Source organism: Solanum stenotomum, chromosome 3 (genome assembly GCF_019186545.1).
Source record: "Solanum stenotomum isolate F172 chromosome 3, ASM1918654v1, whole genome shotgun sequence".
Lineage (NCBI taxonomy): Eukaryota > Viridiplantae > Streptophyta > Magnoliopsida > Solanales > Solanaceae > Solanum > Solanum stenotomum.
In genome coordinates this window covers 68,443,047-68,457,010 of record NC_064284.1, presented here as the reverse complement: position 1 = coordinate 68,457,010, position 13,964 = coordinate 68,443,047, and the positions used below count along the sequence as shown (strand labels likewise).

Below are 13,964 nucleotides of genomic sequence, written 5' to 3'. Positions count from 1 at the left end.
AATTCAATTTTGAAACATAAGTTTCATATATCATAAAGAACCAACGTCAAATATTAATTTTGTCAAAAAAGCAACAAATCTATTAAGTTCATTTTGAAACAACAGTAATTTGTCATTATTTTCAAGACTTAGTTGATTTAACCTCAATTTTTTATATTTTAAAATTTCTTCAATCCATTTCTATAAATTCAAAAAAAAAGTACAACGACTAGAAGGAAAAGGGAAGAAGAGGAGGAGGAAAGGGAAGCACAAGCACAGAACAGAAAAAAGGCAAAAAGAAATTGTCGAAAGTTATCTAATACTAACAATAATTAAATTGTTATAAAATATCTAGCTAATAAATTAATATTAATAAACTAAAATAATAAGAAGAACAAACAAAGGGATAGCATAATATATTCCAAACTTTTTCTTATCTCATCCTTTAGTGAATGAAAGTAATGGCTAAATATAGCCAATTAGTAACATACAAACTAACCCTTGGCCATTAGGAAGTTATTCACTTGGCCTAGTGATGACACCTCAAAAATGGATGGCCCCACATGGCATCATTTTAGTATAGCAAGTGATGACACTTAAAGGGTGGCCCACATGGCATCCATTTAGTTTTACAACACTCCTCTTTGGATGCCCATGTAAAAGAAAAGTTGAAAGAACAAAAATATACATAGACATTCATAATACGCATTGATTGCTGCCTCATTAAAAACTTTTTTAGGAAAATGCAGTGGGACAAAACCTAGACTAAGAAAAAAAAGAGTGCAGCGCCTATTTTACTCCCCCTGATAAAGACCACGATTCAGATGCTTAATATTCGCATTCCAATCTTGTGCACCATCCTCTCAAGAGTTGAGGTTGGTAAAGATTTGGTGAATAAATCTGCTGGATCATCACTTGAACGAATTTGTTGTATATTAATATCACTGTTCTTCTGTAGATCATGTGTGAAAAATAATTTTGGTGAAATATGTTTCGTTCTATCTCCTTTTATGAGGCCTCCTCTTAGTTGAGCTATGCATGCATCATTGTCTTCAAAGAGCACTGTGGGTACCTTGACATCACACTTTAAACCACATCTTTCTTTGATGAAATGTATCATTGATCTCAATCATACACATTCTCTACTTGCTTCATGAATAGCTATTATCTCAGCATGATTTGAAGAAGTAGCAATAATGGACTGCTTCGTAGATCGCCATGATATAGCAGTACCTCCGTATGTGAACAGGTAGCCTGTTTGAGATCGCATTTTATGTGGGTCAGATAAATAACCTGCATCTGCATGACCAACAAGATTTGCACTATCTTTGTTAGTATAGAATAGACCCAAATCACTGGTCCCCTTTAGATATCGCAATATATGTTTAATTCCATTCCAATGTCTTCGTGTAGGGGAATAACTATATCTTGCTAACAAATTAACAGAAAATGCTATGTCAGGTCTCGTAGCATTAGCAAGATACATAAGTGCACTAATTGCACTAAGATAAGGTACTTCAGGACCAAGAGGTTCCTCATTCTCTTCTTGAGGTCGGAATGGATCTTCACTCACTTCAAGTGACCGAACAACCATTGGAGTACTTAATAGATGTGTTTTGTCCATGTAAAATCATTTCAAACTTTTCTCAGTATATGCAGATTGATGGATGAAGACCCCGTCTACTAAATGTTCAATTTGTAGACCAAGACAAAGTTTTATCTTTCCAAGGTCTTTCATCTCAAATTCTTTCTTTAGCTATTCAATTGCCTTTTGGACCTCTTCTGGAGTTCCAATGAGATTAATGCCATCAACATAAACAGCAAGAATAACAAATCATGATGTTCTTTTCTTAATAAAAATACAAGGACAATTGACATCATTTATATAATCTTATTTTATCAAGTACTCACTGAGGCGATTATACCACATATGCCCTGATTGTTTTAAGCCATATAATGACTTTTGTAATTTGATTGAACACATTTCCCGAGGTTTTGAACTATATGCTTCAGCCATTTTAAGTCCTTCTGGAATTTTCATATAAATTTCATTATCAAGTGAACCGTAAAGATAAGTTGTAACCACATCCATCAGATGTATTTCAAGGTTTTCATGAACAGTTAAACAGATGAGATATCGAAAAGTTATTGCATCCATAACTAGTGAATATGTTTCTTCATAGTCGACACCGGGTCATTGAGAGAATCCTTGCGCAACAAGGCGTGCCTTGTATCTTACAATTTCATTTCTCTCATTTTGCTTTCGCACAAAAACTCATTTATAGCCAACCAATTTTATACCATTTGGGGTTTGGACTACCGGTCCAAAAATCTCACGTTTAGCAAGTGAGTTCAATTCTGATTAAATTGCCTCTTGCCATTTTGACCAATTACAACTTCGTCGACATTCTTCGATAGATAAGGGTTCAAGATCCTCACTGTCTTACATAATGTTAAGTGCAACATTATATGCGAAAACATTATCAACTATGATTTTCGATCGATCTAAATTTATCCCATCACCCGTAGAACTTATTGAAAGTTCTTCATTCACTTGAGTCTCGGGTTCACTGATCTCTTCAAGAATATCGGGATTAATCAGATCTTGAATCTCTTCGTGAGATTCTTTTATAATGTCATTTTTCGTACTTCTTTTTCTAGGAGTTTTATCCTTTGAACCCATTGGTCTGCCACGCTTCAAGCGTGTTTGTGATTCATAAGTCATGACACTTGTAGATGGTCCTTTTGGGACGTCAATCCGGATAGGCACATTTATTGCAGGAGTATGTGACTTTGTTATCCTTTTCAAATCAGTAAATGCGTCTGGTATTTGGTTTGCTATGTTTTGCAAATGGATGATGTTCTGGACCTCCTGTTCACACATAGGGGAACGTGGATCAAAATGAGATAATGATGAAACTTTCTATGTAATTTTACTTTCAAGTTCCTTTTTCTCTCCCCTTAATTGCAAAAAAAATGTTTCATCAAATCAACAATCTGCAAATCTTGCAATAAATAAATCTACCGTCAATTGCTCTAGGTAACGAATCATGGAGGGTGAATCAAACTCAACATATATGCCTAACTTTCTGTGGGGGCCCATCTTAGTGCGTTGAGGTGGTGCTACTGGCACATATACAACACATCCAAAAATTCGTAGATGAGCAATATTTGGTTCATGACCAAATATTAATTGTGACGGAGAGTATTTATTATAAGGAAAAATTACAGAAATCCCACATGATAGTTTAGTTATTATCATTATCCCTTATAAGTTTTACAAATCTCCAAAATTCCTCATTTTTGTGCATCAGATTAGTATATCTCGCGCATCAAATTAGTGTATCTTGTGCATCATATTAGTGTATCATGTATAAAATGTAATGTATCTTACTTAACGATTAATGTATCTCGCACATCAGATTAATGTATCAGCGTTTATATTATTGTATCCGTTTGAGGGATTTCTGTAATTATAAACTTTTAAGGGATAAATTGTAATTTTACCTTAAAAGTATGTGATTTCTGTAATTTGTCCTTATTATAATGAGTCGGTCTGAGACGAGCAAGTGATGTTGCATGTATGATAGCATGGCCCCAAACAGTAGTAGGTAATTTAGTTTTCATAAGTAGAGGTCTTGCTATCAATAGTAGGCGCTTAATAAATGACTCTGCCAGGCCATTTTGAGTATGAACATGAGCAACAGGATGTTCAATTCTTATCCCAATTGATAAGCAATAATCATCAAAAGCTTGGGATGTAAATTCTCCAGCATTATCAAGACAAATAGCCTTAATAGGATAATCTAGGAATTGCGCCCTTAATCTTATTATTTGTGCCAATAATTTTGCAAACGCCAGGTTGCGATACGATAAGAGGCACACAAGAGACCATCTTGAAGATGCATCTATTAGGACCATAAAATATCTAAACAACCCACTAGAGGGTGAATAGGTCCACAAATATCCCCATGTATACACTCTAAAAATTGAGGGGATTCAATGTTAACCTTCATTGGTGATGGCCTAGTAATCAATTTTCTCTGACAATGAGCAGCACATGAAAATTCATCACTCGTAAGAATCTTCAGGTTCTTTAATGGATGTCCATTTGAGTTTTCAATTATTCATCTCATCATTATTGATCCAGGATGACCTATTCGATCATGCCAAAACACAAAAGTTTTTAAGTCAGTAAACTTCTGGTTTACGATAGAATGTGCTTCAACTGTACTTATTTTTGCATAATATAAGCCAGAAGATAAAATTGATAATTTCTCCAACACATATTTCTGGTATGAGACAATCTTGGCAATACCAAGGTATTCAACATTCATTTCATTTATTGTCTCAACATGATATCCGTTTCGGCGAATATCTTTAAAACTTAACATGTTTCTTGAGGATTTAGAAGAGAACAATGCATCTTCTATAACAAGTTTTGTCCCCTTAGGCAGAAATATAGTAGCTCTTCCGGAGCCTTCTATTAAGTTCGAATTACCAGAAATTGTAGTAACATTTGCTTTTCTTCTAAGCAAGTAAGAGAAGTATTTCTTATCTTTGAATATGGCGTGTGTTGTTCCACTATCAATTACATAAATATCTTCATGATTGATCATTGATCCAAACAAAGTTTGGGGCATATCCATATTTTCTTCAAAAACATATATAAACAAAGTAAAATAGTACTATTAAAATGGCTATTATATTTACAAGGATTAGAAAAACACAAACATACCAACTAATACAGACAAACAGAAAAGAAAATTATCTAGATTATCATGGGATCGTCACTAATCTCACTAATCATTTTTCCTTCAGGGAATACAAAGAAAGCAGCTACATCTAAATGCATAGGCTCAGCATTATCTTCAGAGATGAAGTTTGCTTCTGCATTATTATTCATCTTATGTATGAGCTCAACATTATCTTCAGAGACAAAGTTTGCTTCTAGATTATTATCACCCTTTTTCAAGGATGCCTGATAGAGCTGAACCAGACGCTTAGATGATCGACAGGTACGCAACATTCTTCCACATCTGTGACATACACTTTTTGAATTTTTCTTTTGTATCACTTCTTGTCTCTCACCCTTCCTTTTATATTGTTGGTCAGTTTTTTGGTGCAAGACGACCATCATGACCATGGCCACGACCACGATAGGAGTCACGACCTCTTTCTCGTTGGTGATAATTTGTCTGTTCACTTCAGGGAGTGGCATAGAACCAACAGGCCGACTTTCATGATTTTTTATCAATAGGTCGTTATGTCGTACAACAATAAGAACATGTGAAAGTAATTCAGAATATTTTTTAAAATCCATTTCTCGATATTGCTGCTGCAAGAGCATACTCGAGGCAGGAAATGTGGAGTATGTTTTCTCAAGCTTATCATGTTCAGTGACCTCTTCTCCGCATAAATTTAACTGTGATATAATTCTATACATGGAAGAATTATATTCAGTTATACTTTTAAAATCTAGTAACCTCAGATTAAACCAATCATGACGCGCCTGTGGAAGAATGACCAACTTCAGGTGGTCATATCTATCTTTCAAATTATTCCACAGTATTAGGGGATTTTTAATGGTGAGGTATTGCATTTTCAACCCCTCATCAAGATGGTGACGGAGAAATATCATAGCTTTTGCACGTTCTTGATTGGATGCCTGGTTATTATCTTTGATGGTGTCTACCAGACCCATCGCATCCAGGTGGATTTCAGTGTCTAGTATCCATGATGAGTATCATTTCCCCGATATATTCAAGTTTAGAAACATTAGACATTTTTTTAGAAGAATAAAATTCTTACGCTTTTTACCTATTTAAAGTAGCTCAAGTTGACAGAGTCTCGTGCTAATAACGTGTTATAAAATAACTAGCTAACAAACTAATATTAATAAACTAAAATAATAAGAAGAACAAACAAAGGAAGAGCATAATATATTCCAAACTTTTCTTATCTCATCCTTTAGTGAATGAAAGTAATGGCAATATATAGCCAATTAGTAACATACAAAGTAACACTTGACCATTAGGAAGTTATCCACTTGGCCAAGTAATAACACCTCAAAAATGGGTGGCCCCACATGGCATCATTTTAGTATAGCAAGTGATGACACTTAAAGGATGGCCCACATGGCATCCATTTAGTTTTACAACATAAACATATTTTTTAAAAGAAGTACATATTAAATGGAGATAACCAAATAAGGTGTCCAGTGAAATTTCTACTCAATATTCACATTCTTCATTATGTTTCTTTTAGTAAAAAATTGGGATACTCTATTTTATCGCACACATTTAACATATATCTATTTTTTTAAAAAAAAATACTTAATTGAACCTAATATTAGATAAGTTCAGACAAAAGATTATTCTGATCCTCTTATTTAAAATATGAAATTATCAAATATTTTTGTCCATTACCCAATTTAAATTGATTTTATTTCACTTTATAAGAACTAATAAATTTATTATGGTTGGAAATAATACTCTTATGTCCAATAATACTTGTCCACTATTGATTTTACACACTTCTCAATAAACTATTAATAGAAAGGTTATTTTACTATATCACCATTTGAATATAATAAATACAATGTTTTGAAAAATGTAATAGGAAAATGACTGTATAATTAATGATAAGAGTAAATTATGAACTAAATGTAAAATTATCAATTAATTTTATAAAGTGGACAAATATTATTATTGAACATCCTAAAATAATACAATGGATAATTATAATTGAACGAATCATTTATAAATCCCGTAAAAGAATGGGCATTAAATGCTTAGTTATAGAGCAGGCCCCATAAAATAGAGTTAATTTTATCGCTCATAAGTTTCAGATAACGCCCGTACAAACGTTAAATGTTGATTCAGTTGAGACAACTCATGTTAAATTTCAAGTTGCATGTTAAATTTTTTGGTGTGACAAACTGAATATAGAATGTACCTAAGAATATAAAATTTTACTATTTACACTTACATAATTTCAACTTTTTCTTATGACTTCTCTTTCTTGTGACAATATAGGACCTGACAACTTGTATTTAAATTAACGGAAAAGGATTAAAATTATGGAAAAGGGTCAAAAATATCCTTAAACTATATTTCGACTCAAAACTATCCTTTCCGTCAAACTATTGGGTCAAAAAGTACCTTTTTTTATTAACGGAAGTTGTTAAATGTCATGTGGATGCCACAATGCATGTCAATAGGGTTCCACTGCCACATAGACTAAATCCCTAAATCCTAATTACTCTTTTTCCTCCCTCATTTCATTATTTTCCTATGAAACCCTAGCCACAAAATGAGGGGAAAGTTGTGAAGTCCTAACTATCATGCTTTGAAATCATAAACATAATAAAATAAGAAAAAAGATTTTTAACCTACAACCACTAATATCCACTTTGAAACCCATCCACGAAGAAAGACGAAAGCTATGAAACCCTAGCTGCGAAATGAGGGAAAAGATGTGAAACCCTAACTATCATGCTTTGAAATCGTAAACATAATAAAAAAAGGAAAAAAGATTTACTAACCTACAATCACGAATATCCACTTTGAAACCCAGCCACGAAGAAAACTGTGAAACCCTAGCCGCGAAATGAGGGAGAAGGGGTGCAATCGTTTTTGAAATAATAAAATGAGGGGGAAAAAGAGTAATTAATATTTAGGGATTTAGTCTATGTGGCAGTGGAACCCTATTGGTGTGCAATGTGGCATCCACATGACATTTAACAACTTTCGTTAATAAGAAGGGCACTTTTGACTCAATAGTTTGACGGGAAGGGTAATTTTGAGCCAAAATATAGTTTAAGGGTAAATATGAACTATTTTGGATAGTTAAAGGGTATTTTTGACCCTTTTCCATTAAAATTCCCCTTGAACTATTCGAAATAACTCATATATATCTTTTATTTATGTTTGAGATCAAAACTACCTTTGTTGTCTATGTTTTAGACCACAAATACCCTTGAAATGTTATCTTTGTCATATGTGCTAACATGACAGTCCACCTAGGCAGTCCAACATGGCAAAAACCACTTCCTCTCAGTTATGTTGTTTTTCCTTGTTCATCTCTATCACAATTTATTTTTAAAAAAATATCAAAAAATAGTTCTTTCATTGTTCTTGTTTGAGTTATTGTTTGGACTTTGAAATTCCAATTTCGAAGTGCGCTGAAGTTCATTTGAGATATTAGTTGTGTGTTGAATGATCGAGTTCATTGTTTGGGTTTTGATGTCATCGAATCCGAGGCTTAAAATTTAATTCTCAAGGCTGAAATATATTGAAAAACTCTTGAAGTCATTCTTTTTGTGTTGATACTCGAAAATAGCTACTCATTTGAAAGCTTGTTGGTGAGAAATTTCTAGCTTTTGTTGGGTTTTTGAAGTGCAAAAAATTGAAGAGATTTAATTGAATGTTACTAAAAATTGTTTGGATATTGCAATTGAAGCTGGAAATTGACATTTAACAATTAATTTCTTAGTTTGAAGATTTTAGTTGAAATCCCAAAAAAATATAAAAAATATATGAAAGAGTTCTTAAAAGCTTGAAAATCTATATATTGATTTTGTGAATATGTGACCTCAAAACCCAAGCAATGAATCAATCCTTCAACACACAATCACAACCTCAAACAAACTTCAACACACTTTGAAATTGGAGTTCCAAAGTCCGAACAACAACTCAAACAAGAACAATGGAAGAATTATATTTGATTTTCTTTTTGTGATAGGAATGAACAAGGAAGAACAACATTATTGAGATGAAGGTATTTTTGTTATGTTGGACTGCCTGAGTGGACTGCCATGTCAGCTCTTATGGCAAAGATAACATTTTAATGGTATTTGTGGTCCAAAACATAAACATGAAGAGTAGTTTTGATCTCAAACATAATTAAAGGGTATATATGAGCTTTTCGAATAGTTTGAGGGTAATTTTGACCCTTTTTCGTTAAATTAATAACGAGTTAAATGTCACCCCCCAAAGCTACCCCCAAAACGCGGACACGGGACCTAGGATCACGAGCGACCCCAAACTAACCCTACTAGCATATCATAAGCATACTTAATAAACTGAAGTAAAGAAATACTGCGCGGAAGATAAATCATCAAGTAAAATGAAATGAGGGGGAATATCCATATACTATCTGAATATATAAAAACTGAGAGTTTAACAACAACTGAAAATTCAAACTCAAATACTAAAGCTGAAACTAACTATGTCTGAAATAAGTCTTTAACTGACTAGAAGTGCTGGGACATGCCCCAGCTAATATCTAGCAAAAACTAAAACTAAAGACTAAAATGGAAAATATAAGCATGTCAATAGTCCTCGAAGAATGAGGACTCACCACTGATGCTGCTTAACTGGAGATCGAGAACCGATCTATGCGTGATCTGAAACTGAGGACCTGAACCTACATCGCAAGAAGATGTAGCTCAGAGTATGCGTCAGTACTTGAAAAGTACTGAGCATGCATGATAGAGTAAAGCTGACCAATAAACATAACTGAACAAACATATAACTGAGCAATGATATGAGATAAACATGATACTAAACTGAGAATACTGAACATAAACTGACTGAATGCAATGACCAAGTTTATAACATGCTGAGACTGAAATCTGACTGTAACTGATAACATGGTCAATGCAATAGAATCTGATTGTAAGTGAGCTACTACTAATCGACATAAAACCACATGAGCTAAATGTTGAGTCTGATGTATAAGCCCCATCGAGAGGACCCAATATACCCTGCCAGAGGTATAGATGCATGACTGGCATGATCACTAAAATGTAATGCCCATAGAGGGGACTTATAAACTTACGGGGGCACGTAGTTCTGAGACTATTTGGGTACGATGAACCCTACTCCACTGGGTATTAAGCCACTCAAAATTAGAGTGTATATAAGTAATAATATGACTGAAATGTGAAATGCTGGATAATTCAATTACTGACATGCAAACTCTGAGAATGAAACAATTATAACTGATAATATGACATTCGTAAACTGAAGCATGTATATCTAAAATAATTTACCTAGCATGTGTAATTCATGAACTAAAAGAACTACATAGCTAGGGTTCTAAATATTGTACAAGAAACTAAGCAATAATATGATAATTTGATTTGGATCATTCTAACAACTAAAACCTAACAATTTCTAACATTCAAGAAACCTTAGGTCTAGATAATATTAAGTGAATCAAGATTCTGATTGAACTCTAGGGACCTAATGGGTAAAAGGAACCCACTAGTGAATCACATACCTGGTGACGAATTCCACAGAGAAATCTTTCAATCTCGGGGTTGGAACTGATAAAAACTTGTTGCGTTCTTGAACTAGGGCTACTCGACTTTCTCCTCTAATTTGCTCTAAGTTTCGCTAGATTTTGGTGAATAATTGATTAGGGTAAGTTCTAATTAGTTTACCATGCTAGAACTGACCAAAATCACGTAGTTTAGGGGTGAAACGACGTAGTTTAGGGGACCAACGCATAGGGAAAAAACCAAATGACCCCTGACTTAAAAGTTGTCAAGGCCATCGACGGAACTGACCGACGGATTGTGGATGGACCAATGGTCTGTGTTGGTCAACAGTCGATGGGGTTCTGGGACTAAGTTATGGGGCCTCGATCCATGGACCTGGACTACGATTCGTGGTCTGACCTACGATCCGTGGGTCCGATCGTGGGTCGTGTCTTAGAATAATTTCTGGACCTTTTCTGGGAGGGGGTTGCAGGTGGTGAACCACGGACCACTAGGACGAATCATAGGTCACTCTACGGTCCATGGGCGGCAACCGTGGGTTTCACCTGCAACTTCTAAAAATTCTGCTGGTTTGGTCTGTTTAGGATACGGGGTGTTACATTAAACATCAATATTCTTGTTCTTGATTTTTTTTCCATTTTTACTATGTTTTTTAATCCTTCAAATTTTAATCTAGATTTTTTTTTTTTATAACAATGATCTCATTTGAATTATATATCATGTTTTTTTTCAAAAGGAAAAGTAGTACGTTCAAACAACCAAATATTATTTGTGAAAATTATAACCAAACATAACATCATCTTCAATTTCAAAAATTTCACATAAAGTAAAAACATATTTGTAATTGTATGTAGTAAATCGTATATGGATCAGATCTATATTGTCATGGGCGGCTTTCTAGCCATGCCCCGTGACCCCTTGGTTGTTCCCCATGGCGTCTAGTAAATCCTCACAATGCCTAGCGCCATGAACGACCCAGTGGTCTTGGCCAAACCAAGTGACAAGTGTGTCCATGCTTATGTTGTCCCATTGATAACCCTTGTCAACGCCCAGCCGCAAACAAACACCAATAATACCCCTTATTAGGTCATTCCCCAACTCACACCATTATTAGCACTAACAACCAATGCCCTGTAGCTAGTTGGTGTTCGTGTGGCCATGCCCCATGGGTAACACACAAAACCTAATGTCGAAGACAAGGATACGACCCCTCCAAGTATCGTCACTGGACCAACTTTTTCTTTGTAGAAGTTTAAGTTTGTTGTATTTTTTAATTTTGATGATTTAACAAATTAAACTATCGTAGAAAGGACCTGGTCTGCAAAGTTTTTGACCTACAAATAGTCAATTGCATACTACTGTAGAACTATACTTTCTCCAGTGGTTGGTGGGCACTTCTGAGATAAACCAACCTCGGCTAATGACATGCGTCCTATGTTTTGATCTCTCTTATAAAAGGAACATCTGCAAGATCAAAACCTAGTTTTTGCAATACAAGGCAAAAGTCATTTAAAATAAGAGCATTGCTCATACTCAACAAGGGACTTAATCGAGTGTTGCAATGTTTTCAGTTATATTTTGAATTTTGTGTCTTGTGTTCTTATATTGTAAATCTACTCTATCTAGATCGTTTGTTTGTCTAAGTCTTTAGTTTGAATCAGATTAACTAGAGTCAGTTAGTCGAATCATCTATAGTTTAGGCAAGTTTCCTTTCATCATTTATTTGATGTTCTCTCGGGTAGAGTTGCCTACAAAGTTCATATATCTAAACCCGAACATTTTTTATGTGGGGCATAACTAAAATTACAATAAATAGTATCAGGTCTGAATTCATAATTTTAAATTTACAATAAATTCAACACTTACAAAAACCTTAATAATTTGCCATTAGTTGGAGAAAGAATTGAATAAATAAAACTTAAAAGAAGGATTAATGACTTATGGTATATTTGCACATGTATTTAAATGATACATTGCTTCTTGTTTAATCCAACTAAACCATTCAAGTGTTTTATAACCACCATAATATTACAAGTGACTATTAATCATACAAATGCTCACTTTTTTGCTCCTTTTATGGAACTGATTACGGGGTAACAAAGATATAGCCAAGTAGTCGTGCTTGATATATTAATAATCATTAAGCACTTCACCAAATGCTAAAGATTTATGATTTAACTATCCATTTCTTAATTGTTTAATAGGTCATAATACGTACATTCTTTCCAAAACAAAATAAGTTTGTGCCATTATAATGATTTATATTATGATATATAAAATTGCCATGTCCTCGTGTAGTTTAGTATATAGGATGAGTACTTATTAGCCCACTAATTATGCCTAAATTATGATTTCGTTAGCAATGCCCACAAGGTGGTTACATAATCGTAAAATATCTTGTAATGGTACTAATAATGTAACTGTTGTCAAATAAATAAATCAAAGTTTTTTGAAAATGATTTTAGGAATATTTCAAGTAAAATAATAGTAACTTTTACCCAATTTTTTTTAACTTTTTCAAAAATAAATTCCACGTCTAAACACACAATTTTAACTTGCGCTAGGACACATCAAATAAGAGTAAGCAGTATAAATCATTCTCTAGCTTGAAAGAGCAGCAAACTCTAGAAGTTTATTCATTTTTTTGTGTTCGACATGTAAACAAATAAAATTATTCTAAAAAAAGCAGTATAAATCATTCTCTAGCTTGAAAGAGCAGCAAACTCTAGAAGTTTATTCATTTTTTTTGTGTTCGACATGTAAACAAATAAAATTATTCTAAAAATATATGTATATAATTTAGATAGATATTTCGAGAGGTGGAGGTGGGGAGGTAATGGTGTGGGATGGTGGAGAAGAGGGCTATTGGGGGTATGGGTAACAATGAGGTGTGTTGGAGGATAAAGAGGACACAAGCAAGATAGAATGTTACTAGCTAGTAATAACTTGTTTTTTCTGCTTTCGTTAGGTAAATCATTTTTCATTTTTCATTTTTAAGAAATTTATTTTCTTAAAAAAGATCTTTCAAAATAAATTTGATTAATATTAACAAATTAGGAAAATCTTTTCCTTTCTACCAAACACACCACTCACTTGGTAACAAAAGCAAATGGTCCATGTATCACATTTTAAATTTGCAGAATTTCTTTTTCTAAATTGGAAACTATGTAATTAGGCATACTTTACTATCAATTATTATTATTATATTATTATTATTAAATTCAAAATATTACGTATCTTACCATTAATTAAGAGTTTTCTATCATATATTGAGAAAAATACATTAATATACATGTATATTTGCTTTTAAAATAGGGAGAGATGCGAATTCACTTAGATATAAGATATAATGTATCTAGAAGAAATTACACCTAATTTTGACTTCATGTATCCCGAGATACATATATCTAGACGTATTTGGATGCAGCAAAATCTAATAAGATACGTGATATTATAAACAAAGTGTATCTAAGTAATTAGCTTCTAAACTAGTTGAATTTATGTAAATTTTTCTCTTATATATTATTCCTTTAGAGCTATTAGGTCCTATATTTATGATTTGTATATATATATTTTTTAAAAAAATTCTAAATATTAATATGTACTAATTTGAAGTAAAATTTACTGACATTTTCTAAATCCGTACCATCAACAAATACATCTGCATCTGCTCTTTGAAATAGACACCTAGACCCTA

At 33.3% G+C, this 13,964-nt stretch overlaps 2 protein-coding genes across 2 annotated transcripts; both read right to left on the bottom strand.

Moving 5' to 3' along the window:
- Nucleotides 1-1,108: 1,108 nt before the first annotated feature.
- On the bottom strand, nucleotides 1,109-1,573 carry LOC125859247 (secreted RxLR effector protein 161-like). The gene has a single exon (XM_049538943.1). It carries the CDS (start codon nucleotides 1,571-1,573, stop codon nucleotides 1,109-1,111), a length of 465 nt encoding a protein of 154 aa, XP_049394900.1.
- A 3,177-nt stretch (nucleotides 1,574-4,750) lies between these two features.
- Nucleotides 4,751-5,683, bottom strand: LOC125859246 (uncharacterized). The gene has a single exon (XM_049538942.1). It carries the CDS (start codon nucleotides 5,681-5,683, stop codon nucleotides 4,751-4,753), a length of 933 nt encoding a protein of 310 aa, XP_049394899.1.
- Nucleotides 5,684-13,964: the final 8,281 nt, after the last annotated feature.